A 27,247-nucleotide genomic window follows, 5' to 3' on the forward strand; every position below is an offset into this window, starting at 1 on the left:
ACATTTATGCCTACTTAAAGATTAGGAAGGTATAGCATCCAAGAAGTCACCGAAGTGTCCAGTGGTTTGTGAGAGACTCTCTGGCTCCAGTATCTCTAATGGGATCGCTCCATTCTAAAGAGGAGAAGAAGCAAAAGCTGTGCTGCAGGTGCCCTTCTCTGCCCTCTGAGTCCTGCACACTATCAGAACACTCAATGATCTTCAGTCCATTAACCCCCCCCCCCCCCCCTCTCGTTCCACCAGCATGTCTGTAATTTAATTTTCAAGGCCGAGGAGGACTGGATTTGCTAAGGCATCGTCTCCACGCTGTTTCCACTTGAAATGCATTTTTAAGTTGTTTAATTTTTGCCTACTCAGCATATTTGTGTGTTCCACTTTCTCCCTCGCTGGGTGTTTGTCAAAACTGCAGCGTCCTCCAAACAAGGTTCACTTCAACAAGGAGCTACGTTCAGAGTCCTCCTGAAGGAAGTTGTTAGATGTTTGTAGAATGTGAAACAGTCCATGGAGACGATCACACACCCCTTTCTATAGCCTGCAGCTGGGTCTCCCTCTGGTCTCCACCAACCCCATAGTGGTGACAGGCAGTCAGTCAGTAGTGGACTGTGAGAAGGGAGAAATCAATGAGACAGCCACAGCACACAGACAGAAATGGCCCTGTCACACACACAAGTAGGCTAAACAAGTATAGGCTCAACACTTCTGAATTAATGATTCACACTAGAATAATATGAAGTTGTTGAGTGTGACTGGAGCGGTATGCCATACAGATGCAGGCTGTGCCTGGTTCAGGATATCCTCACAGTAATAATCAAGAGGTAGAGAGAGTGGACAGTACTGTATATGAACCCCACGTTCACATCTTTACTGCTATACGTTTCTTTCAATGAGCTGCAGCCTCAGAGGTCAGAGTTCAGGCTTTGTTTTCCTTCATGAGGTTTAAATGAAGAGTCGGTGTCAGTTGGCCCAGGTATCGTCAACATATTTTGATTAACTTCTGACTCACAGAACCCAAGATGAAAAACAACAACAAACACGATGGATCAATACAGGCAAATAAGCAATGTTCTAAGCAGGCTGAATCGATCTGGGTCTGTATAGGGAGGCTGTGGGTTATTAGAGAAGAGATATGCCTTGAACGCTCCAGTGGAGTGGACTGAGAACAGACGGCTACTAGAGACACCAGTCAGGCCTGGGTAATGGGCTTTTTAATGGATTTGAACCATTACCACACTCATAAGTGACTTCAATGGAGGCATTCCTCCTACTCTTACCACACACCAGTTTCCACACACACACCACTTACCACACTACACACAAATATGTGCCTATATTGTAAAGTGCTTAGGTTTCATGTTTCTGTGTGTCTAAAAGCTGTTGTGGTCAAAGGTGTGGCCTACTTATGACTAAGCACACAGGCTATTCTCAGATAAAGATGTCGCCACTGCCTGGCGTTCCAGCAGAGCCCCAGTCCTCCTAGCCTGGCTGGTTAGAAAATAGAAATCCTCCATGGTCCACAGTCGTAGGAGAGATTGGACCCCCCCCCCCCCCAACACACACAAACTGGGATATAAGACAGAGCCGTGTTGAGTGTGTAGTGCAGCGGGAGCCTAGAGGCAGACCGGCAATGTGCCAGCTGAATCTGATAGTACTGTAGGGTGGGACAGAGAATCTGTTCTGACTCAGCTCTGTCTGCCACTGCTCACTCTCACTATCTGAGCTGACTTTAAACACTCCCTTTGAACACAATATGAAACTGGGGCCCTATTCAATCCAAACCACGTTTCCCAAATTGATTGATTGATTGCTAAACATCTAAGTGTGTGAGTATGCTCCACACTCGCACTATACAGCTGACTGGCCATGTCTGTCAATGTGTGTGTTCCAGACAGTGTGTTTCTCTCTTTGAAAATGGGTAAGTGAGCGAGTTTAAATTGGCATTCTCAGCGGCTGTGGAGCAGCGCCCTTCAGCTCCCCTGCTGTGCCCGAGCTGCCACTCTCCCCCTGCGGGCATATTCAGCACCACCTGGCTGCTCTGCTCTCATCTTCCTGCTGCTGTCTGTGTCTCACCTACACTGGGCCCAAAATACCCTCTGCTCCCCTACAGTAGCAAATACTTCTGCTTATTCATTCCAGGCAGAGTATCAGGTTTAATTTACTCCAATAAGTGTGTCACACATTTCTAGTGTGAATCATTCATTGTGTCAGAGTTGGAAACAGTACATCCTCAATGCCATGGAATCCTCCTATAGTCCTGTTAGGTTGTTGGGTGTGAAAGAGAATCCTCCTCCATGGTGTGTACTGTATGTAATCTTGATGAGTGGTTTTACTGTGTTCTTAGGGAGCTCTGGAGGTATCTGTGAGAAGAGTAAGTTGTACTCTGATGGGAAGAAGAAGTCTCTGAACACAGGCATCATCACGGTGCAGAACTACGCCTCCCATGTCCCCCCCAAGGTCTCCCACATCACCTTCGCACACGAGGTTGGACACAACTTTGGCTCTCCGGTGAGTATTCTGTCCTGGGCCTTGTCTGGTTCTAGTCTGGTCTTTTATCTCAGTGCACAGCTCTAACCAGATCATACTGCACATGCTAATCAGTTGTATAGACTTGAGTACCACTTTGTTGAGGCACTCACCATGGGATCTCTCTTGGTTTAAAGTCCCAGTAGTGGAGGAGTCTATGTTAATGCCCTCCTGAGGGAGGAGAGGGATGTTCATTGGCTCCCTATGAACCTCTTCCCTATGGTTTGACAGCATGACTCTGGGACAGAGTGCACCCCAGGAGAGTCCAAGGCCCAGGAGAAGAAGGAGCAGGGGAACTACATCATGTACGCCCGGGCCACATCAGGGGACAAGCTCAACAACAACAAGTTCTCCATCTGCAGCGTGAGGAACATCAGTCAGGTCCTGGAGAAGAAGAGGGGCAACTGCTTTGTGGGTAAGTGCCGTCTTTCTGAGGTTGTGTGTGTGTCCGCACATGCACTTGCGGGCGTCCATCTTTGCATGTGCATAGGAAGTGTGGGTGCGCTTGTCATTGGAATGGACATCCAAGGTTATGTGTCCTCTACTGCATCTCATCACTCCTTCCTGTATTTGTGTGCGTGTGTGCAGAGTCTGGCCAGCCCATCTGTGGTAATGGTCTGGTGGAGGCAGGGGAGCAGTGTGACTGTGGTTACAGTGACCAGTGTAAAGACGAGTGCTGCTACAACGCCAACGAGGCCGACGGCAACAAGTGCAAACTTAAGCCCGGCAAAATCTGCAGGTAGGTGGCCAATAATGTACGACAAAATGTTGTTGATTTTATGGTTAGTACTGTTGTAGTATTTATTTAATATAGTATTCAACTTGTTTCTGCCTTAGTAAAAAGGAAGTTGAAAACTGACTTTTGGTGTGTGTTCTGTGTTGTCAGTCCCAGCCAGGGTCCGTGCTGTACACCGACGTGCAACTTCAAGGGCTCCAATGATAAGTGTAGGGAGGAGTCAGAGTGTGCTGAACAGGGCATGTGTAACGGAGGCACTGCCCAGTGCCCCACCTCTGAACCCAAAGCCAACTTCACCGCCTGCCATGGAGAGACACAAGTCTGCCTCAACGGGGTATGGTCTAGTTCTCTGACCAAACGTGTTCTGAAATGCTTTAAATCATGACAATGGAGCATAGCTGACACTCACCCTCTTTTTCCCTCTCCACGTCTCTGTCGACCAGGGCTGCTCTGGCTCCATCTGTGAGAAGTATGGTCTGGAGGTGTGTACCTGTGCCAGTATTGAGGGAACAGACGAGACTGAGCTGTGCCACGTCTGCTGTCAGGAGAGAAGTAAGTATCTGTTATTTACCTGTTACCACTATCATCGGCTCATTATTGTCCATCCGTCCCAATATAACATTTATCTTAAACCACCAAGACCCTGCAAAGACTGGGACTGTCCTGTTAGCAGTGACCTCACAGTGGCGTTCCCCATCTCTCCTCCCTGCAGTGAAACCCGACACCTGCAGCAGCACGGGCTCCGAGAAGTGGGCACGCTTCTTCAGCAAGAAGATCACCACGCTGCAGCCAGGCTCCCCCTGCAATGACTTCAAGGGTTACTGCGACGTGTTTATGAGGTGCCGGCTGGTGGACGCAGACGGCCCCCTGGCCAGGCTAAAGAAAGCAATCTTCAACGCAGAGCTCTACGAGAACATTGCGGAGTGGATAGTGGTTAGTGTCCCAGGCCCAGCCAATGTCCTAGTTGTACTGTAGTTACCTGTGTTGTTCAGAATATTAGTTCACCCTACTGCTGAAACTGTCACCCCCGTTGGCATTAAAACAATTTCAGGAGCTAAATACATCTCTCTTTATGAAATGTTCTTACCGGCTTCAATATGAAAGTTGTGTCCGACACTGAAAAAATGTGACTTGGCATAATCTGTGTTCCAGGCTCACTGGTGGGCAGTGTTACTGATGGGCATTGCTCTCATCATGCTGATGGCTGGTTTCATCAAGATTTGCAGTGTTCACACACCCAGCAGCAACCCCAAACTGCCCCCACCCAAGCCACTGCCAGGTATGTTACGCCTCAACACTGAGGGGGGGGGGGAACCTATCTCCCCAGCTAGACTGACAAAATAATCATTGTGTATGGAAGAAGTGTAACTCTGGGTAATTTTATGCAAGCAGGTATGTGTGTGAGTGTTATGATGTTGAGAGCAGTGTGTTCGTGTCTCCCATGCAGGCACGTTGAAGAGGAGGAGACAGCAGCAATCGAATGGCCAGCAGCAGCGCAACCAACGCCAGCCCAGAGAGAACTATCAGTTGGGTCAGATGAGACATTAAGACACTGGGCCCTCTTTGCCTTGGTTCTTCCTAGTGCCTACAGTGGGAACATTTCACTCCAAAGAGTTACCTGTACCATTCATTGCAACCACCCATCTGCAAAGCTGAAACTGTCAACAGAACTGATTTCAATAGACAAGACGTACAGTTCCAGGACCTAACGGACTCACTCAACACCACTGCTCTGGGAGCCAGCTGTCCTTCACACAGCTGTAAGCAGAAAATATTATAGGAAAGCTCTTGGCAATGACGGGAAGAGAAAATGACTGATTTCTGTTTCTTTCTTTTTTTACTGGAGTGCAGGGGAGAGCAGCAGCATTGTGGTAATGCAGCCTCTCCTCTCCTCCTTTTTAGCGTCTTTCTTTCATCTGTTTTTCCTTTCTGAAGTGCTGCCCTCCTGAGCAGGAAAACAGGACTGCAGGACACATGGGTTTTTGCTGCTATGCAAAGCCAGGATGTGAGACATTGTCGCAGAAGAGACTAATTTGCCAATGTAATTATTATTTTTTAAATCAAAACATGATAAGAAAAAATGCACAGGCTTTTATTTCCAAAGCATACATGTTCTTTCTGCGTGCAATTGTACAGATATTGAGATTATAGATTTTTTTCCTTTGTATCATATGAAATCGATTGTTTTCCTGCTGTCTGATAAAGATTATTTACTGTTTTAATTCACTCTCTCAGGATTAATAAAACAACAAAAAGCGCTGTCTGTCACATTTAGAAGCTCATGTGGGGTGGATCAGAACAGACCTCGGTTATCAGAACATGGAGGGAATGTAAACCTAAAGCTGAATAAGATTAAAGCAGTCCTCTGTCAGAGGACTGGAGGGTATAGAGAGCCGACAGAGTTGTAGAGACTGTTGTGATGTCATGGGATATCATTGGGCTGGTGGAAGGTGTCATATTCAGACAGGTTTGCTTTTAAAAAATGTACTTAATTATGACATATTGTTCTCTTCAGCTATTTTTTTCTGACTCAATGCATTGATGTGAATCACTGAACCGCTAAATGCAGCAGATGTACTTGTCTATTGATCATTCCATGTGAGATTTTTTATTTGGATCTCTTTTAGTCCTCATTTGGACTAATCTTCCAAGAGTCCTTAAACATTCAAATACAATTTATAACACTAGAGATGGGTAGGATGGAGGGAGAAAGACAATCTTCAATGCTTTAGCATACAAGGCTGTCCGAGGGCTGGCTGGTGCTACACCTCATGACTATGCCACTGAACGTTGTCACATATCATTCAAGTCACAGGGCCTTGGCCAGAGCCTGCGAACACAGGCCAGGGTCCATATGGGGCAATATTACAGAGGGCATCACAGACAGTCACTGTACTGGTCTGGACATGCTCTCACCTAGCTCGGCTGCCCTCACCAATGTTGTTACCTTAATAAAACGCACAGTCTTTAAGAGCTGACCTGGGAACAACTGAATGCCCTGTTACATACCAATTTGAAGGCTGCTTGAGGAATCTTTTAAACTTATGGCATGCATTAGGAATGTGATGAATGGTTTGCCAGATGAAGATCCTGGATGGCTTTAATGTGATTGTTGTTTTTTTCTTTTGTCTCTTATTTTAGCAATTCAGACATTTGTATATGTGGAGGAATTGTATCGATAAAGTCCAACAATGGCTTAATGTCTGAGTGTCCAGCTATGCCAAGCTGTTACATTTGAACTGAGATTGATAAGGCTACCAATTACCTCTAACTTTTCTCCCTTTGGCTATCATTTCCATGTCGTGTCTCTCCTATGATGCATATCTGTGTTGCATGTCCTGTCTCTCTCCCTAACCCCACATCTCTATTGGAAGTACATAGCTCTGCTCTGGGGATGATCTCCACCAAAAGAGACCTATATGTCATAGTCTGTGGTTTGTGTAAAGACATAAACAATGTGTCTAAATGGAGTTGAGTCTGATTCTCCTGAGCCCATTGCAACTCCACAGTCTGTCTGGAGGTCAGTGGGGTTTGTAATGTATTGCCTGCTCAGAGCCATGGAGACCAGGACAATCCCAGAAGGCAGGATATCCAAAGAGACTCTATCAGCTTGGAGTGCTGAAGTCTCAGGAGGCTTGAGGAAACAGATTGCAAAAGTGACACTGCTTGACTTCAGGTGTCTTTTAGAAGGTCAACTTGACTGACTGACTAGGGAGAGGATGTGGGATAAATGTACTGTCCTGTTTGTTGTCCTGTATTTGTGTGGCAGATGTTGAAAGTCTTTCAAAGCCTGTTACCAAGGTCTCTCAAATAAGTTTCTCAGAATGAACATAGACTAGTACTCAAGTTCAGGAGGTAACTTTAAGTCCTTTTATTTTTTTAAGACTTTGTTTATCCCATTTAAATGATATGTGACTATATTGATATTTTATGACTGATTCTGGCCCGTTATGCCTTATCAGGTAGGTAGACCCGAGGAAGAGTGTCCTGGAGCTTAATTAATGACAAGCAGGCCTCTTCACATATTAATGCCTTGATTGTTTCCTCCCAAAACTGATCATTATCGAATGAGGAAAAACGGCTCTTCGTATCTATGTAGCCACATACAATGTCTACAAGAGAGCCTCTGAAATGGAAACAAAACTGATCCTCCCTTGATTCTAACATGTCTTTCTCTGTTCTTTCTGTTTAGTGCTGGTGGGTATGGGTTTGTGCTGGATAGTAAAATATTGTTTCTCGTTACCTTTTGGCATTTAGTAAGGCTCATCGGAGTGTGGTCGTCTTAAATCATTCTTCTCCTTAAGGTAAGGTAATAGGTGGGTGTATAGAGGGCGGTGCCTGGGATTTACATTTCTGTCTTTAATTTGTCTTGCTAAAAGTATTTTGAGAAAAGCGGGCTCTGAAATGTAAGTGATGTAAACCGAGAGAATCCAGAATGGAAAAGTCTAGTACTACTGTCTGATTTTAATGTCTGCTGTGTTTTATACAGTATCTTCAATATTCTTTACTATTTTTATTTTCTTGGCTCTGTTTCCTGTTCTGCTCACTTTGAACAATTTTACTAAAATTGCTAAAAGTACTGTGCAAATATGTTTATTATTTTTTTGAACTACTTGAAATGCTTTAATAAAAATAGACTTGATCAACAAAATTTTGTTCTGAGAATGGAAAAGAATGTCTGAGAAATCATTCCATGGTTGGTTTGTTCTTTGTCACTTTCAGTGGATGAGCAAACCAGAAGACCCACTTCAAGATATCACACAGCTTGACTAGGCTAGCTTCCAAGGAAATCAAGCTCATAAACTCAGAATAAAAAGAAAAGTTTTACATCTCCCTAAATCTGAGGGTGGTTTTAACCTCCCAGACTTGGAATTGTATCAACTCGCCAACCAAGGCTTTTACTTGAGACATTGTTAAATGCACTAAAAAGGAACAATGGGTAATTATTGAAATGTGCATGCTCACCCCCAGAATCTTTTCACGTGTCTATTTTTCAAAGGATAAAGCTAAGAACATTAACTTCATAGTTAAGAACACTATAACAATATGGAAGAAACTGAAATTGGTTCTTGTAGAATCCATCTCACTAGCAAAAAAACAACCCTTGAATAGCTGTTCAGAATGCACCGATAATAACATGGAAAACTAAAAGGTATAGAAACAGTCAATTATTTGGTAGTAGGACATATGTACTTCCATGACACAATTAAAAAGCAATTTTGCACTGACCAATGTAGAAAAAATAAAATACATGCAATTTGTAAACTAATGTATTATACAAGAGACAAAATTCACTAATTATACAGCAGAAGGAGAGTCATGTCTTAAGTGTAAAACTAACAAGGGCTCAATAATCCATACCTTTTGGGAATGCAATACAGTCCAGAAGTAATGCGCGGAGTTAGAAAGTTGGCTGTCAGAAGTATTAATGTAAATGTACCTTTTGGTTCATATTTCAAGACCTGTCATATGAGGGTGCAGTGAGATACCCAATGGGTTGGACGATAGTCTTCTCGTTCATTATCTTGAAATAAACCAATCCTCCATTAAGACAATAGAAAAAGCATATGGTTCTAAATATTGAAAGAGCTGTTCGGGCTGGGAAGGTGTGATGTGAGTGATGTTCATGTGCGTCTAAATGTTGTCTTTCGTATGTTAATGTTTTGTATTGTAAAAAAATATATAAAAAATAAAGGAAATTGAGCTAATTTCCTTACACTGGCAGTGGTTTCTGTGGATAATTTAGTCTCTAGTTTGGATTGTTTGAAGTGATGGGGACATTTCTCAGCAGCATCCAATAGAGGAGAGACTATATTATCTCCCAAGGTTTTTTCCTTACAGCTAATGACATATTTCTCATTATGTTGGAACACTATTTTCTATATCACACAGCCCCAAGGTAGCCACGGCTCTAGTAAAATCGTAGACCCGTCTACCTTTGTACTTCCTCAGCACTGAGAGCAGAGGTAATTGCCTGCAGCCTCCCTGACACTGCTCTCTGCATTCCAATCTTCACAATGACTTCTCACCAGTTATGCGCTGAAACTCCCAATTCTTTCCCCCATTCTTATCTTGCCCCGCAGTCACTTGAACATGTTAAATAGGGCTCCTCCTCCTTCATTAAATTGATTCCATTTATTTATTTGATGATTTATCATGTCTCCTCTTACACTGAAAAGTTTGCAAATATATAGCTTTAGTGAGATCAAATTTATTTGAAGTCAAATTTATTTTATATAGCCCTTCGTACATCAGCTAATATCTCGAAGTGCTGTACAGAAACCCAGCCTAAAACCCCAAACAGCAAGCAATGCAGGTGTAGAAGCACGGTGGCTAGGAAAAACTCCCTAGAAAGGCCAAAACCTAGGAAGAAACCTAGAGAGGAACCAGGCTATGAGGGGTGGCCAGTCCTCTTCTGGCTGTGCCGGGTGGAGATTATAACAGAACATGGCTAAGATGTTCAAATGTTCATAAATGACCAGCATGGTCAAATAATAATAATCACAGAAGTTATCGAGGGTGTAGCAAGTCAGCACCTCAGGAGTAAATGTCAGTTGGCTTTTCATAGCCGATCATTAAGAGTATCTCTACCGCTCCTGCGGTCTCTAGAGAGTTGAAAACAGCAGGTCTGGGACAGGTAGCACGTCCATAGCCGCAGGCAGAACAGTTGAAACTGGAACAGCAGCAAGGCCAGGTGGACTGGGGACAGCAAGGAGTCATCATGCCCGGTAGTCCTGACGCAAGGTCCTAGGGCTCAGAGAGAGAGAAGAAAGAGAGAATTAGAGAGAGCATACTTCAATTCACACAGGACACCGGATAAGACAGGAGAAGTACTCCAGATATAACAAACTGACCCTAGCCCCCCGACACATAAACTACTGCAGCATAAATACTGGAGGCTGAGACAGGAGGGGTCAGGAGACACTGTGGCCCCATCCGATGATACCCCCGGACAGGCCCAAACAGGAAGGATATAACCCCACCCACTTTGCCAAAGCACAGCCCCCGCACCACTAGAGGGATATCTTCAACCACCAACTTACCATCCTGAGACAAGGCTGAGTATAGCCCACAAAGATCTCCGCCACGGCACAAACCAAGGGGGGCGCCAACCCAGACAGGAAGATCACGTCAGTGACTCAACCCACTCAAGTGACGCACCCCTCCTAGGGACGGCATGAAAGAGCACCAGTAAGCCAGTGACTCAGCCCCTGTAATAGGGTTAGAGGCAGAGAATCCCAGTGGAGAGAGGGGAACAGGCCAGGCAGAGACAGCAAGGGCGGTTCGTTGCTCCAGAGCCTTTCCGTTCACCTTCACACTCCTGGGCCAGACTACACTCAATCATATGACCTACTGAAGAGATAAGTCTTTAGTAAAGACATAAAGGTTGAGACTGAGTCTGCGTCTCTCACATGGGTAGGCAGACCATTCCATAAAAATGGAGATCTATAGGAGAAAGCCCTGCCTCCAGCTGTTTGCTTAGAAATTCTAGGGACAATTAGGAGGCCTGCGTCTTGTGACCGTAGTGTACGTGTAGGTATGTACGGCAGGACCAACTCGGAAAGATAGGTAGGAGCAAGCAAAGGTAACAATTTGTATGGTTAACAGTAAAACCTTGAAATCAGCCCTTGCCTTAACAGGAAGCCAGTGTAGGGAAGCTAGCACTGGAGTAATATTTTTTGGTTCTAGTCAGGATTCTAGCAGCCGTATTTAGCACTAACTGAAGTTTATTTAATGCTTTATCCGGATAGCCGGAAAGTAGAGCATTGCAGTAGTCTAACCTAGAAGTAACAAAAGCATGGATTAATTTTTCTGCATCATTTTTGGACAGAAAATTTCTGATTTTTGCAATGTTACGTAGATGGAAATAAGCTGTCCTTGAAACAGTCTTGATATGTTCGTCAAAAGAGAGATCAGGGTTCAGAGTAACGCCGAGGTCCTTCACAGTTTTATTTGAGACGACTTTACAACCATCAAGATTAATTGTCAGATTTAACAGAAGATCTCTTTGTTTCTTGGGACCTAGAACAAGCATCTCTGTTTTGTCTGAGTTTAAAAGTAGAAAGTTTTCAGCCATCCACTTCCTTATGTCTGAAACACAGGCTTCTAGCGAGGGCAATTTTGGGGCTTCCCCATGTTTCATTGAAATGTACAGCTGTGTGTCATCCGCATAGCAGTGAAAGTTAACATAATGTTTCCGAATGACATCCCCAAGAGGTAAAATATATAGTGAAAACAATAGTGGTCCTCAAACGGAACCTTGAGGAACACCGAAATGTACAGTTGATTTGTCAGAGGACAAACCATTCACAGAGGCAAACTGATATCTTTCCGACAGATAAGATCTAAACCAGGCCAGAACTTGTCCGTGTAGACCAATTTGGGTTTCCAATCTCTCCAAAAGAATGTGGTGATCGATGGTATCAAAGGCAGCACTAAGGTCTAGTAGCACGAGGACAGATGCAGAGCCTCGGTCTGACGCCATTAAAAGGTCATTTACCACCTTCACAAGTGCAGTCTCAGTGCTATGATGGGGTCTAAAACCAGACTGAAGCATTTCGTATACATTGTTTGTCTTCAGGAAGGCAGTGAGTTGCTGCACAACAGCTTTTTCAAAAAAAATTGAGAGGAATGGAAGATTTGATATAGGCCGATAGTTTTTTATATTTTCTGGGTCAAGGTTTGGCTTTTTCAAGAGAGGCTTTATTACTGCCACTTTTAGTGAGTTTGGTACACATCCGGTGGATAGAGAGCCGTTTATTATGTTCAACATAGGAGGGCCAAGCACAGGAAGCAGCTCTTTCAGTAGTTTAGTTGGAATAGGATCCAGTATGCAGCTTGAAGGTTTAGAGGCCATGATTATTTTCATCATTGTGTCAAGAGATATAGTACTAAAACACTTAAGTGTCTCTCTTGATCCTAGGTCCTGGCAGAGTTGTGCAGACTCAGGACAGCTGAGCTTTGGAGGAATACGCAGATTTAAAGAGGAGTCCATAACTTGCTTTCTAATGATCATGATCTTTTCCTCAAAGAAGTTCATGAATTTGAACGTGTATCATATCCCATGGGACTGTAGCAGATTTGGTTATCATAATCAAGTACCTAGGAACTGTGTCAAGTATTTGTATAAGCAGTTTGGATTGATAATAAAGTATTATAAATAGCTGTAAAATAAGTAAGTAGCTGTAATCAGGGTATCAGTATATAGGGCTGTGAGGGCCATGTGAAGTATAACCATGGTCCCTGTCTAATCAGTGTCCTGTTCTGCAGATTGGTCTTATGCCTAAACACTGCAGCCCATAAGGTGGTAGGCTGTTTTGATTGGGGCCTGCTGCAGATGCACAGTCGCTTCATAGCACCGAGCTATCTCTGGGCCAAAGCTCTCTGGGGAAACCAGGGGGACAGTTTGTCCAGGATAGGATCTCATTTCCCTCAGACACAACTGGGAGAGGGTGAGCAGTCCTGCTGTGTGCTGGGTCGTCTGATCCAGTCTGGTGTCAGACAAATAGCAGGGGTCTCATTAGAAAGGGAGAGGGAGGCCTGTGAATGAATCCTGGAGACAGAGGATGATGCTCAAACACTGTCGGCTCGGCTGTAGTCTTTGCACCCAGTCTGCTTACCAAGGCTATGGCTGTTGTGTGGGGCTCAGTGTGTGAAAATACTGTGTGGCCAACAAATTCTTGGGATGCTGCAAATGATTAATTTATCTCTGATGCAGTGTGCCCATCAATTTACATGCCTATTGGGAGTCAGTAAGAATTGAGATGGAAAAGGCTCCAGTTAGATGTTAGGCATAACAGGACAAATGAAAAGTGACTCCGGGGCACAATATTTTCTAACAGGCATTAGTATAGTTGGTGATAAAAAATAAAATGTATGAATATGACTTTGTGTACACAGGTTGTGAATCCTAATTTGTACAAAATGTTATATTTATAATTACTTATTTGCAACCATTTGACAATATCTGTATAACATTTGAATCTTAGTAAAAATTCATGATTGTCAAGATTTTTTTTATACATCTTTTTATATAGATTAGGTTGGAAAACAGATACTGTAGTTGGAGAAAATAAAAAATTACAAACCATTGTTTTATTTATTTAGTCAGGGTCTCAACTTACTATTGAGAGTAAGAATAGTAGAATACAGCAGGTGGTTGTGCATCAGCAGTTTTTATCTTGTTATGTCAGTCACTGGATTGGCTGACAATTATGTCAATTCTTAGATTAGTAGTTAGTCTAGCCAGCTATCTAAACTTGTAGTAATCGAATACCGACTGGGCATTCAGGGGACCCTCCAGGGGACCCCCATTGATTTTCTTGCGTTACATTTGTTAGAAAATGGCAACATTTTCTTTCTGCCCCATGGCAAAATGTGTAGAACTGCAGGCAATGAACTTTAAAACATAACACTTCCTCTCAGCTGTCAGGGGGGAGGGGGAAGGGGGCGGACGCCCTAGAATGTTTTGCGGTGAGGTGGGGAGACCCCAACCAAATCTAGTTTAGAGCCCCTAAAACTCTAGAGCCGCCCCTGCTGATAGAAGTATCCGACTCAAAACAAATGCGTTTTTCTTCTGCGCTGTTTTTGAGCATTTTCTTCACAGCGCAGGACGAGAGCTACGGTGGCTCTACTGGATAGCAACGGGCTTGTGGCGCAATGGATAACGCGTCTGACTACGGATCAGAAGATTCTAGGTTCGACTCCTAGCAAGCTCGTGCATTTTGTCTATGTCTGAGTGAGATTTGGAAATGAGCGATAACTTGTGAATTTGTGCTGAATGTCTTTGCCTACATGCGCCATTAATTTATACCTCATAAACCCAGCAAAAAAAGAAACGTCCCTTTTTCAGGACCCTGTCTTTCAAAGATAATTCGTAAAAATCCAAATAACTTCACAGATCTTCATTGTAAAGGGTTTGAACACTGTTTCACATGCGTGTTCAATGAACCATAAACAATTAATGAACATGCACATGTGGAACGTCATTAAGACACTAACAGCTTACAGATGGTAGGCATTTAAGAAGTTATGAAAACTTAGGACACTAAAGAGGCCTTTCTACTGACTCTGAAAAACACCAAAAGAAAGATGCCCAGGGTCCCTGCTTATCTGCGTGAACGTGCCATAGGCATGCTGCAAGGTGGCATGAGGACTGCAGATGTGGCCAGGGCAATAAATTGCAATGTCCGTACTGTGAGACGCCTAAGACAGCGCTACAGGGAGTCAGGACAGACAGCTGATCATCCTTGCAGTGGCAGACCATGTGTAACAACACGTGCACAGGATCGGTACATCCTAACATTACACCTGCGGGACAGGTACAGGATGGCAACAACAACTGCCCGAGTTACACCAGGAATGCACAATCCCTCCATCAGTGCTCAGACTGTCTGCAATAGGCTGAGAGAGGCTGGACTGAGGGCTTGTAGGCCTGTTGTAAGGCAGGTCCTCGCCAGACATCACCTGCAACAACGTCGCCTATGGGCACAAACCACCGTCGCTGGACCAGACAGGACTGTCAAAAAGTGCTCTTCACTGACGAGTCGCGGTTTTGTCTCACCAGGGGTGATGGTCAGATTCGCGTTTATTGTCGAAGGAATGAGCGTTACACCAAGGCCTGTACTCTGGAGCGGGATAGATTTGGAGGTGGAGGGTCCGTCATGGTCTGGGGTGGTGTGTCACACCATCATCGGACTGAGCTTGTCATTGCAGGCAATCTCAATGCTGTGTGTTACAAGGAAGACATCCTCCTCCCTCATGTGGTACCCTTCCTGCAGGCTCATCCAGACATGACCCTCCAGTATGACAATGCCACCAGCCATACTACTCGTTCTGTGCGTGATTTCCTGCAAGACAGGAATGTCAGTGTTCTCCCATGGCCAGCGAAGAGCCCGGATCTCCCATTGAGCACGTCTGGGACCTGTTGGATCGGAGGGTGAGGGCTAGAGCCATTCCCCCCAGAAATGTCCGGGAACTTGCAGTTGCCTTGGTGGAAGAGTGGGGTAACATCTCACAGCAAGAACTGGCAAATCTGGTGCAGTCCATGAGGAGGAGATGCAGTACTTAATGCAGCTGGTGGCCACACCAGATACTGACTATTACTGACTATTGACCCCCCCTTTGTTCAGGGACACATTATTCCATTTATGTTAGTCACATGTCTGTGGAACTTGTTCAGTTTATGTCTCAGTTGTTGAATCTTGGTATGTTCATACAAATATTTATAAATGTTAAGTTTGCTGAAAATAAACGCAGTTGACAGTGAGAAGATGTTTCTTTTTTTGCTGAGTTTTTATACACCAGTAACGGTTAAACTGAATCAATGAGCGGATTCGATTATGCTGAGCCACGTGGTTACCGTTCTATGACACGTGACATGAACGGGAAAAAGCGGTGAGGGAGGAGGGCCCTCACCGCTCGATCAAGTTGTCAACAAGGCAGCATAGTGCGTCTTCCAGAAACATTCAACATAACTTTTCCATAAAATATATGTTCGAATTTTCTAAGTAGTTTTCATTGGGAAGGCCGATAAAGCGTTTCATGAAATAAAACAATCACTTTTGCAGGTGAAAACACTGAATCCTACTCATTACTCGACATACATAATTACGTCACTTTTGTTTTGAGCCGACTTCGACGTTGGCTTTGAACGGGGCTCACGCCCGGGAAGCAGTTAGATTCCAAATATCACCCGGTGGCAAACACCCCTAACAGGGCGCCTGTCCCAGATTATTCGAATCCCCTCAATGTCCGCAAATTTGATTCGTCTAATAACCACAATAACCAATCATATTGCCGTCCGCTACCAAGTATCCAGAATTGACCAATTATAGCAGAGTTATGGTGTATTTAGTATTGGGCTTGTGGCGCAATGGATAACGCGTCTGACTACGGATCAGAAGATTCTAGGTTCGACTCCTGGCAAGTTCGCTCGTTTTGAGTGAGATTTGAAAATCAGCGACACTTTGTCAACGTGTGCTATATGCAACAACAGTTCGGATTAGGCGGAATCAATGTCCTAAACTGTAATATGCTTTAAAAAACCATCAGCACAAGGTGAGAAGAAAAGTGTATCCACTATAGGTAACTTTCATAATTCAGACACTAGAGGGCGTCAATGGCCTTTGAAATAGTACTTTTTGGAAGTACTGTACTGTAGGCCTCAAACAGACAAAAATGTGCTGTGTGGTTCAGTATACTGCTGATATTGATCAACTCATAGTATACATGATTATTGTGGTATTTTGTATATTGTGCTTGTTAGAAAGATTTATATTTATAGCACAGCATCTGAGGATGCTGCACATGCAGTGGTGCCTATACAGCCTTAACCTTTAAGATTTATAATGTGCTCTTGCATGAGTGAATTTACAATGTAATATGACATGGAAATCCTCTCTCATGTAGCATACAGTGTATTTTCCAGAACGGGGGCACTATGACAAGACTCCACTATGTCCCACAAGCCTGTCTCTGCCTGTGTATACCCATTAGGATTACGTGCCTTTCACTAACTATCTATTTCATTCTTTATTTATATTTAATCTTGTTATATGCCATCAGCGTGCCTTATCACAATTAGTGTTAGATAACTTTGCCATCCAGAGAAAGTTGAGCCCCTCTGGTAGTTCATAGTTGGGTGACTAACGAGCCAAACGGGCACGTTAGCAGACAGAGCTCTCAATGTGTGTCCGCTCCCTTCTCACCTACCCACACCCACACCCATTCCTCAACTAACTTTATTGATCTTGGATACTCACCTATTTTGTGTCTCGCCTGCTTTGACACGGATTTTGCCCACGGTGCGCTTGGGCCTCATTCCCTCACTGCTCCAGGGGTTAAAGGTCTGCATCTTGCTCCACATATTGTTTACAACACTCCCCTCCCAGCAGAACTTCAGCATCATCAGGTCCCCAATGTCTGAGTCCAGGGTGATCAGAAAGGTGTATTGCCTGAGATCTCCTCGATGCTGAGAGAAAGAGAGAGAGGTTAGAGAGAAGTACATTCACCTTGATGCACTTCCTCAGGTTTTTCCCCCAGGTTTCTTTCACACATGGGCTGCAAGTAATGAACCTGAAAGCAGAAAAAGGGTTTGACAATTAAATTGTTATTTGTTAGCTGAAACTGCTGTGCATGTGAAATAGCCATAGTCTTGGGCAGCCTCTTTTATAAGGACATTCAGGGGTGGGGGTGAGGAAATACAGTATTTTCATCCCCCTCCAGAAGTGTAGCGGCTATGACAGTAGGGAGGAACAAGAATGTGACTCTCTACTCTTAGTGTAGATGCACGTGAATCATTCATAAGGCGATATACAGCAGAATGGGATCAAAATGTACAGTGGGTTGGCAGGGAGAGTGTTCCTCTGTGATGCACACACACATTAATTATTGATATCTCCCTCTCCATTTATAGTCCTATTTCATTCAGAGGTATGAGCTGTTTCCATGTACTTCCATTACTGCTACCCTATTACTGCTACTGCTATTACTGCTATTACTGCTACATGGGGAAGCTCTACGTTGTACAGGGGCAGAGTGAGAGCTGACTGGATGCAGTCTCTAGTGAAAGTCTACAGACCCCTTGCACAGTCTTCACATTTAACTGACTTTAAATTCAATCTAAAAAGGGATTCAATTAGAAAGAGCTACACAATCTAATTCTAGAAAATCTTCTAAATTAGTAAAACAAAATTAAGATGCATCGATTGTCTTCACACCCCAGAGTTATTACTTGGTTGAAGCACCTTTGACAGCCGCTACAGCTGTGAATCATTTTTAATAAGATTCTACCAACCTTGCACAGCTCCTATGGCATCATATAGTTATTTTGTCAAAATTGCTCAAGCTCAGTAAATTAGGATGGGAATCATTGATGGGCAGAAATATTCTAACCTTGTCTCTGATTTTCAAGCAGATTTAAGTCAGGGTTGAGACTGGACCATTCAGGAACACTCAATATATATTTGGCAGCATCAGGTTATGGGTATGTTTGTCACCTGCAGGGACTGGGGAGTTTGTCAGGATCAAAAGACATGAAAGCAGCAAAGCCCAGATAAAAAGTTAGCGGAAACCCTGCGTCAGTTTTCTGAATATATAACACACAAATGTTACACAAATGTTAATGCCAAAGACACACCAGAATGGCTTTTCCAGAGGTGTTGAGCGTTCCTTGTCCAGTCCACGTTCTAACTTAAATTTGCTTGAAAATCAGAGACAAAGTTTAAATATTACTGTCCATCAATGATTCGCAACCAAATTTACTGAGTTTGAGCAATTTTGTCAAAAACAATGGATGTATGTTGCCCTAAGAGTTGTGCAAAGTTGGTAGAATCTTATTCAAAATTATTAACAGCTGTGATGGATGCCAAAGGTGCTTCCACCAAGTATAACTCTGGGATGTGAAGACATACACAATCAAGACATCTTCATTTTTGATATTTTTGATTAATTTGGAAAATGTTCTTTAATATTCTTTCACTTTGAAAATGTGGAGTAGGTCTGTATGAAAGAAATCTAATTTAATCACTTTTTAGATGTAATTTTAAGGCAGCAAAATTTGAAGACTGTGCAAGGGGTGTGTAGATATTCACTTGGCACTGCATGTAGAGACTTGAACACTTTAGCCCCAGTGTACTGTCTGCATGAAAACTCAGCTCATATCAGGGCCACAGCTACAATACTTAAAGACGCACTCCAGATATTTTTGAACTTTTCCTGTTGAAAAACAATATCCCACGTATAAATACAGTAATCACTTAAGGGTAAAAAAAATGATGTTTTAAGCAAAATAGTGTTTTCTAGACAAAACTGCAAACTTTAAGGAGCAGGCCATTCAAGGAGTTGGTCTGATGGTGCCCTCTGGTGTCATCGGCCTCCCCCTTACTCGAGGGAACAATAGAGGAGTAATAGAGAACAAAATACGAAAGGCACACCTCAACTTTTGCAATGTCATGAGGATACTTGGACCACATATTAAGATGTGCCTTTTGTTAAGTAAATCAGGTGATAAATGAAGCACATTCTGGGAGGACACACACTGACCTACCACATACCTGCTGAACTATCACATTACATACATAGGTATTTTCTCTCCTCTCGTTCTAATCATCAAGTCAGGTTGGTTCAGGACTTTCTGGCTCAGGCCCCGGAGAGGGAGTGGCCTGTCTCCATGGTTACAGAGTCCCTCCCCCTGGTCATACACTCCTCCCCCCAGAGACTAAATGCCTTTTGCCCTGAGATACAAGACAAACACACACATTGCTACTGGCTACACCCCACACACACACACCACCACACACACACCCTCGGATGATCACGAACACATAGACACTAGTGGACTTACTGGCAGACACACACATAACCTACGACTCAGAGGATGAGGGAAGGGAGAGAGACTGTAGCAGCAGTGGTAAGGAGTGTGTAGGTGAGGGAGAGGTCAGTGTGTGTGAAGGTGAGGGGGAGGAGTGTGTAGGTGTTGATGGATACGTTCTGCGTCCTTCTCTACTGCCTCAGATGGAGATACTGAGAGAGGAGAGAGAGGAGAGAGAATACAGAGGGAGGAGGTTCTGCATGGTGTGAGCAGCCTAGTCTTTCAGAGAGTTCACATCAGTCCCTGGTCCCCGCCTGCCTTCCACCAGCTCCTCCTCTGGGGAGCATGGCTCAAAGCCTCTCAGTCAATCCCTGAACTGGGGTGGAGTCTGGAGCATCTGCTGACCCCCTACGGGCTTTCCCTGGCTGAGGAGCAGGGGTCTCTGTGGCTGGCGGCCGAGCCAATGGGACAGCTAGACTGGCTGTGGGCTGATGACCTCACTGATGACGTCAGTGTGTGTCTGAACCTTGACCTCCTGGCGTCACTGGTCTACTCCCTGCCTGACTGGCGCCTGCTCTGGTCACCTGACCCCCGCTTCCTCAACCACTTCCTGCCCAATGCCAGAGAAACCGTTCCATCCCTTCTCCCTGTTTCCACAGAGCTTCGTTTATGAAATCAGCTTCTGGGTGGGGCCAGACTGGCAGGAGGCAGAGTTTCATGCTCTAATCAGAGAGGCCAGTAGAGAGACGGTAGAGAATGTTACACTTATAGACACCTACACACCCTGCACACAGACCGACACACACCCTGACATAACACACACCAGCTACTGTTACAGACTCACCTACTGCTCACACACACATGCCCTCTCACACACACACGCACTCAAACGCCATACATACCTGCAAAGCCTGCTGTCCACATGCATGCATCTCATCGTCAGGTAGTGTCTGTCTATGTGTGTGATAGAGATGAGTGCAGTGTTGTAATATGCTGTAGCAACACTTTCCAGACACTGAAGCTTGTGGTTGGTGTCAGGATGGTGTTGGTGTCAGGATGTTGTTGGTATCAGGATAGGGTTGGTGTCATGATGGTGTTTGTGTCAGGTTGGTGTTGGTGTCAGGATGGTGTTGGTGTCAGGATGGTGTTGATGTCAGGATAGGGTTGGTGTCATGATGGTGTTGGTGTCAGGATGGTGTTGGTGTCGGGGTGGTGTTGATGTCAGGATAGGGTTGGTGTCATGATGGTGTTGGTGTCAGGATGGTGTTGGTGTCAGGATGGTGTTGGTGTCAGGATGGTGTTGGTGTCAGGATGGTGTTGTTGTCAGGATGGTGTTGTTGTCAGGATGGTGTTGTTGTCAGGATGGTGTTGTTGTCAGGATGGTGTTGATGTCAGGATGGTGTTGGTGTCAGGATGGTGTTGGTGTCATGATGGTGTTGATGTCAGAATGGTGTTGGTGTCAGGATGGTGTTGTTGTCAGGATGGTGTTGTTGTCAGGATGGTGTTGTTGTCAGGATGGTGTTGGTGTCAGGATGGTGTTGATGTCAGGATGGTGTTGGTGTCAGGATGGTGTTGTTGTCAGGATGGTGTTGTTGTCAGGTTGGTGTTGATGTCAGGATGGTGTTGTTATCAGGATGGTGTTGGTGTCAGGATGGTGTTGATGTCAGGATGGTGTTGGTGTCAGGATGGTGTTGGTGTCAGGTTGGTGTTGATGTCAGGATGGTGTTGGTGTCAGGATGGTGTTGATATCAGGATGTTGTTGGTGTCAGGATGGTGTTGTTGTCAGGTTGGTGTTGATGTCAGGATGGTGTTGGTGTCAGGATGGTGTTGGTGTCAGGATGGTGTTGGTGTCAGGATGGTGTTGGTGTTGGTGTCAGGATGGTGTTGGTGTCAGGTTGGTGTTGATGTCAGGATGGTGTTGGTGTCAGGATGGTGTTGGTGTCAGGATGGTGTTGGTGTCAGGTTGGTGTTGGTGTCAGGATGGTGTTGATATTGGAATGTTGTTGGTGTCAGGATGGTGTTGGTGTCAGGTTGGTGTTGATGTCAGCGGCAGATAGCCTAGTGGTTCGAGCGTTGGGCCATTAACCAAAAGGTTGTTGGATCGAATCCCCGAGCTGATAAGGTAAACAGTTGTCGTTCTGCTCCTGAACAAGACAGTTAACACACTGTTCTCTGGTAGGCTGTCATTGTAAATAAGAATTTGTTCTTAACTGACTTACCTAGTTAAATAAAGGTTGAAAAGGAGACTGGGATAGGACTTTAATTGCCTCATTGGCTTCAGAGGAGGAGAAGCTTTATAGTGGCTCTTATTGGCTGTGCTTCACAGCAGATGAAGTCTTTTTCAATAAAGCCACAGTCTCAGATTTCTAAGCTCCTGTCACTACACCCTTACCAAAGTTCCACAGACTTTACCTCATCATATCAATCAATCAAGTGTATTTTATAAAGCCCTTTTTACATCAGCAGACTACCAAAAACTGTCCCCTTGATCTGAAATAGACCCTAGACCCTTATTTCCTAGTGAGACCTTGTCATGGCATATATTGATCAAAGTGTGTCCCAACTAATATGGTCTTCACATCAAACTAATATGGTCTTTGCATCAAACTAATATGGTCTTGCATCAAACAATGTAACATGCCTACAATTCCCTGCTTGTCTCTTCCCATGAGACTTTATGGTGTTATTGACCATGGACTCATGTTCCAGAAAGCTCTTATGCAAAATGTTATTCCTGGTTTTGTACAGTACAGTACAATGCCATGAAGTTAACATGTATTACTCTAGGCTCCTGCCTGTGCCAACTACACGTTTTCCTGCTTGTTAAGGAAGGAGTTCTGACATTCTACAGTATTTCCTAAGTACATGGAAGAGTGGGTTTTGTCTGTAAGGGACATGGGACACCATTGTGTGCACTTACGTTTGTAGGGCATGTGAGAGCGGGTCTTGTGGTAGAGCTTCTTGCTGGCGACACTGCGCACCCTCCTGACATTATAGCCCAGTGTGTTACATTTGTTCTTGTGGCAGTCCAGGCAGGTACCCTTCTCAAAGGCATTGTCATCACTGCATCTGTAGGCTATGATCTGCTTGTCTTTGTTCAGAAGGGAGTCGATGAACAGGTAGACTGAACGCTCATGGGCACATTTCACTGTCTGCTCAAAACCTAGGAGAGAAAGAGTGGAAATGTGAGTTGAATTTTAAAAGGGGCAGGTAACACATGAATGGGGCATTCAAACTTTGGACTCAAATGTTCCCCTTTGTGATCAGGTCACTGCATCATTCTAGCCCTGGTTAAACGAACTGGGACTGAGGCTATTCAGAGCGGTGTCTGTGCCAGCCTTCAATCTTTTCCTCTCCTCAGAATACAGACTACGCTTTAACAAGATCCTGATTATACTTTTTAGTGGTCATTATTTGGGGATTGGTCATTATCCCCAAAGCAAATGATGTCCTGTCACTTCTCTGGGTAAAAAGGCCTGTCTACCTCTTTATGTCTGTGAGCAGACTGATCTGAGACCTGTCTTCAGGCCTGCTTCTCCTGAGAAGATCTCACCATAGCCTGGAGGCAGAATGCACAGTGGACAGACAGGGCCTGGAGGCAGAATGCACAGTGGACAGACAGGGCTGAGGGAGACGTATTTGGCTAATTAACTCATGAGGCTGACAGATAATGCTTTAATGTGCTTCTGTCTTTCATGTCAGAAAAAAAAACGTTTTTGATGGAATCCCCTGAAATCCCACCACCACTTATTTCTGACTATTGGGAATTCTATTCATATTCAGCAGAGCAGCGTGAATATAAGATGAGGCACTGCTTTCACACGATACTGCTTGATTATTTTAGTTTGTGCCTTTGTGCCTCTCTGCAAGGTAAATGGTAATGGTTTACTTCCCCTTAATATACCCTACCAATATTTTTCTATATGCCAAATGACTCTCCCCTACCCACTCCACCACTGCGACAGATTCACCATTGATTCCATGCAAGGCAATATGTTCCATTAAGCTCTGGAAAGGGTGGCATCCTGGTTGGAAGTCACCCCCATTGGTGTAGAAGTCAACATGTGCCACAGGCTGCTTGATGCCCACACTCAGCCCCATGCGTTCTTGAGTGTAGGTGTGGATGGCATCCACAAATAGGGCATCATCAGTGGACAGTCTGTCTGATGCTGCCATGCCCTCAAACAGGGGACCTGCTGGATCCAGACCTGGACAAAGAAACACAAAGGATCTCAGGCTTTTCACCAGAGTGCCATTAGACTTGGATACTTCTATAAGAATTGTACTCTAATGCATTATTTAGCCATGAAATGGTGTGACAAAATATTTACAGAGAGTAGCAAGTCTCTCCAGTGATTCGTCCAATCTTTCCAGGTCCTCCCAGGTAGCTTCCAGCAAATCCAGAGACGTGAGCACCAAGACTGTATCAAATCAGATTAACTTTCTCTGCAGGAAACTGGTAAAACTCCTGACACACAAAGATCACTATTATTTTAGTGTTGATGTGAAAAGGAGGTGATGATGTGGCATTATTGTCTTTTGTAGGAGACATTATATCTCCTAAAGAACTTGTCTTCATATTTCTGTCACACAAACAGTACTTTGCTATGACAGTCCTTGTTGAACACGTTGAACACTTTTCTGACTCTCACCTGCAGCCACTGTAGCAGGAATGCTATGTCCTTCCCCACTGCCCTAGTGTTCTGGGCTGCGTTAGGGTAGTTCATATTGGCCTGTAAAAGTCAGTCAGTGACGATCACATTGACATCTCCAAGACTGGTCTTCAGAGCAGAAGCAAGAACGGGCACCCAGCTCTCCATCAGAGCGTTTATCTTGGAAAAAGATAAATGGGTTTTAGTCTCATTTGTAGGGTTGCAAAGGGAGGGTATCTTACTGGAATCCTTCTACGTTTACCAATAAACTCACAGAATTTTGGTAACTTTCAAGGTTTTTGGGGGGAATTTTATCAGATGACATCTAGTTTCCTTTTTGGGTACTCCAGATTATCACAGGTGTACATAATTATTTCTGTCCCTCTATGTGGCCTTATCACATGTCAAATATATCAAATAATCAAATAACATAGTTTTAAAATACAAAGCTGTTAATTAATCATTATCATAAATTTAAACCATCAACTTAGTCAATACCATTGATGTTTAATATGAGGGTTTCAGCATGAAATATCTTCTTTTTTTTTTACACACTTTTATTTACTTAAATATGTCAATATGTATTTTGTCGCCAAACTGGTAGCAGTTGTGAAAAAAATAAATAGTTGGAAGAGTTGCAGAGGTAATTGAAAAATAATGTCATTGCTGATTGGATGCTTTTTTCATATTTTTATTTCTCAATTTTCTTTCTTGAACATAACCACTAGAAACTCATGGATAATATGGGCACAAATATAAAACATGTATTCTATATATGAATACATTTATACAAGTTATTAAAGTATAAATTACAAAAGTTACCATATATTACCTATTCATTACCAAAATGATAGAAGATTCCGGTAACTTTGTAATTCACCTGTAGCTTTGCAACCCTACTCATTTGGCTCACGTTTTGTTGTAAGGGACCATAGCAAATCTATATAACTTAATTCCCCCCAACTTACTACAGTTTCCATCACATTTACCGGCCTGCATCTGAAGTGCAGAACAACAACTGAGTAAAATAAGGAGAACTGCCACCATATTATATCTGGCCCTCCACTGTATATCATTGGGGGCATCTACCATCTATTAGTGATGTGTTTTACATAGGAGCTAATGGCCATGTTGTGTACGTGTCATCACTAGTTGAGCCAGGAGGAGTGGAGAGAACAGGCCGTACCGACCATCCGTGGGTGATGATAATGAGAGGATGACTGCTGTTGAAACCACAGGAGGTCCAAGTATGAGGTCTGAAAGCCTCCACCGTGCACCAGTCCTCCATGTCTTTAGCACCATCAGAGTAGAGCTTGAAGACTGTGCTGGTAATGTGAGGCATCTTAATTCTCAGGACAGGCTTCAGGTCCACTACAAATGTAAAAAAAATACAAACACGGTCAATGCAGAGTAATAATAGAGGAAAAAAGGTATAATGTTTTAGGATTATATATTTGACAATAATGTGTTTTGAAGTACAACAGCAGATTATTGTGTATAGAGTGGTAGAACAAGCATTGACATGCATGTGCATTTCATACATACCTGATTATTGAACAGCACAGGATTCAAACTCATTGATTTAGGAATTGATTCCCCTGTCCACTCACCCTCTGCATTGATTTTTTGTTCTGGTAAGTGTTAACTTGTGACTAGAGTCTGTGTATTCCTTGTCTAGTTTGACCGTGAGTGGACACTAGACTAGAGACACTTCCCAATATACAGTATAACTTTGTGTGGTGATGATGTAATCCAGCTTTCATTTGTGATTGCAATAAATATTAGTTGGGAAACAGCCCTTAGAGATGGTAGATTTGTTTTGTTCATACAACTTACTGTATTTTTTGTATATTTTATATATATTTTTTATTTTAATATTAATATTTAATATTTATATGATATAAATATATTTTAAATATTTGTTTATATTTTATATGCACAGTGTTTGTTTTATTTTCGCCAAACTCTCCCTCCACATTGTTGTCACTTCAGCCACAACAATGATAGTAATGTAGTAGATCCTTCACAACAGTAATCTATTTTACATCTAACTAGCACTGTTTGTATCTTCATTCTCAGAATTGGTAATTTCACAGTCACCATTTTGACCCAAATAGGAGAGTTATTACTTGAACAACATGCACTCGGGCATTCAGAAAATAAGCACAGCCCCTATAAATAGATATTAACCAATTGAATTCATCTCTGGTGGGTTTCCACCAATGATTGAAATATACACTACCGTTCAAAAGTTTGGGGTCACTTACAAATGTCCATTAAAAATAACATCAAATTGATCAGAAATACAGTGTAGACATTGTTAATGTTGTAAATGACTATTGTAGCTGGAAACGGCAGATTTATTATGGAATATCTACATAGGCGTACAGAGGCCCATTATCAGCAACCATCACTCCTGTGTTCCAATGGCACGTTGTGTTAGCTAATTTGTGTTAGCGTTGTGTTAGTTAAACAACAGTCCCAACGTCAACAGTGAAGAGGCGACCCCCGGGAGGCTGGCCTTCTAGGCAGAGTTGCAAAGAAAAAGCCATATCTCAGACTGGCCAATAAAAAGGAAAGATTAAGATGGGCAAAAGAACACAGACACCGGACAGAGGAACTCTGCCTAGAAGGCCAGCATCCCAGAGTCGCCTCTTAGCTGTTGACGTTGAGACTGGTGTTTTGCTATTTAATGAAGCTGCCAGTTGAGGACTTGTGAGGAGTCTGTTTCTCAAACTAGACACTCTAATGTACTTGTCCTCTTGCTCAGTTGTGCACCAATCTGAGATATGGCTTTTTCTTTGCAACTCTGCCTAGAAGGCCAGCATTCCGGAGTCGCCTCTTCACTGTTGATGTTGAGACTGGTGTTTTACTGGTACTATTTAATGAAGCTGCCAGTTGAGGACTTGTGGGGTGTCTGTTTCTCAAAGTAGACACTCTAATCTTGCGTACTTGTCCTCTTGCTCAGTTGTGCACCAGGGCCTCCCACTCCTCTTTCTATTCTGGTTAGGGCCAGTTTGCGCTGTT

The 27,247-nt window shown here is 43.6% G+C and overlaps 1 protein-coding gene, 2 non-coding genes and 1 pseudogene across 3 annotated transcripts in view; 3 read left to right on the plus strand and 1 right to left on the minus strand.

The window, feature by feature from the left end:
- LOC139563052 (disintegrin and metalloproteinase domain-containing protein 10-like) overlaps window positions 1–7,907 on the plus strand; it is a 79,164-nt gene extending 71,257 nt beyond the window's left edge. The window contains exons 9-16 of the mRNA XM_071381310.1: window positions 2,339–2,502; window positions 2,752–2,935; window positions 3,109–3,259; window positions 3,407–3,590; window positions 3,700–3,808; window positions 3,969–4,189; window positions 4,409–4,535; window positions 4,704–7,907. Of these exons, the coding sequence (XP_071237411.1) occupies window positions 2,339–2,502; window positions 2,752–2,935; window positions 3,109–3,259; window positions 3,407–3,590; window positions 3,700–3,808; window positions 3,969–4,189; window positions 4,409–4,535; window positions 4,704–4,804 (1,241 nt within the window). The 3' untranslated portion in view covers window positions 4,805–7,907. The remainder of the gene's footprint in view (window positions 1–2,338; window positions 2,503–2,751; window positions 2,936–3,108; window positions 3,260–3,406; window positions 3,591–3,699; window positions 3,809–3,968; window positions 4,190–4,408; window positions 4,536–4,703) is intronic.
- On the minus strand, window positions 7,834–26,618 carry LOC139562867 (hepatic triacylglycerol lipase-like; annotated as a pseudogene).
- Window positions 13,902–13,974, plus strand: trnar-acg (transfer RNA arginine (anticodon ACG)). The gene has a single exon. It is a non-coding gene; the product is annotated as a tRNA-Arg (tRNA).
- Window positions 16,117–16,189, plus strand: trnar-acg (transfer RNA arginine (anticodon ACG)). The gene has a single exon. It is a non-coding gene; the product is annotated as a tRNA-Arg (tRNA).
- Window positions 26,619–27,247: the final 629 nt, after the last annotated feature.

The sequence above is a fragment of the Salvelinus alpinus genome, chromosome 33 (genome assembly GCF_045679555.1).
Source record: "Salvelinus alpinus chromosome 33, SLU_Salpinus.1, whole genome shotgun sequence".
NCBI lineage: Eukaryota > Metazoa > Chordata > Actinopteri > Salmoniformes > Salmonidae > Salvelinus > Salvelinus alpinus.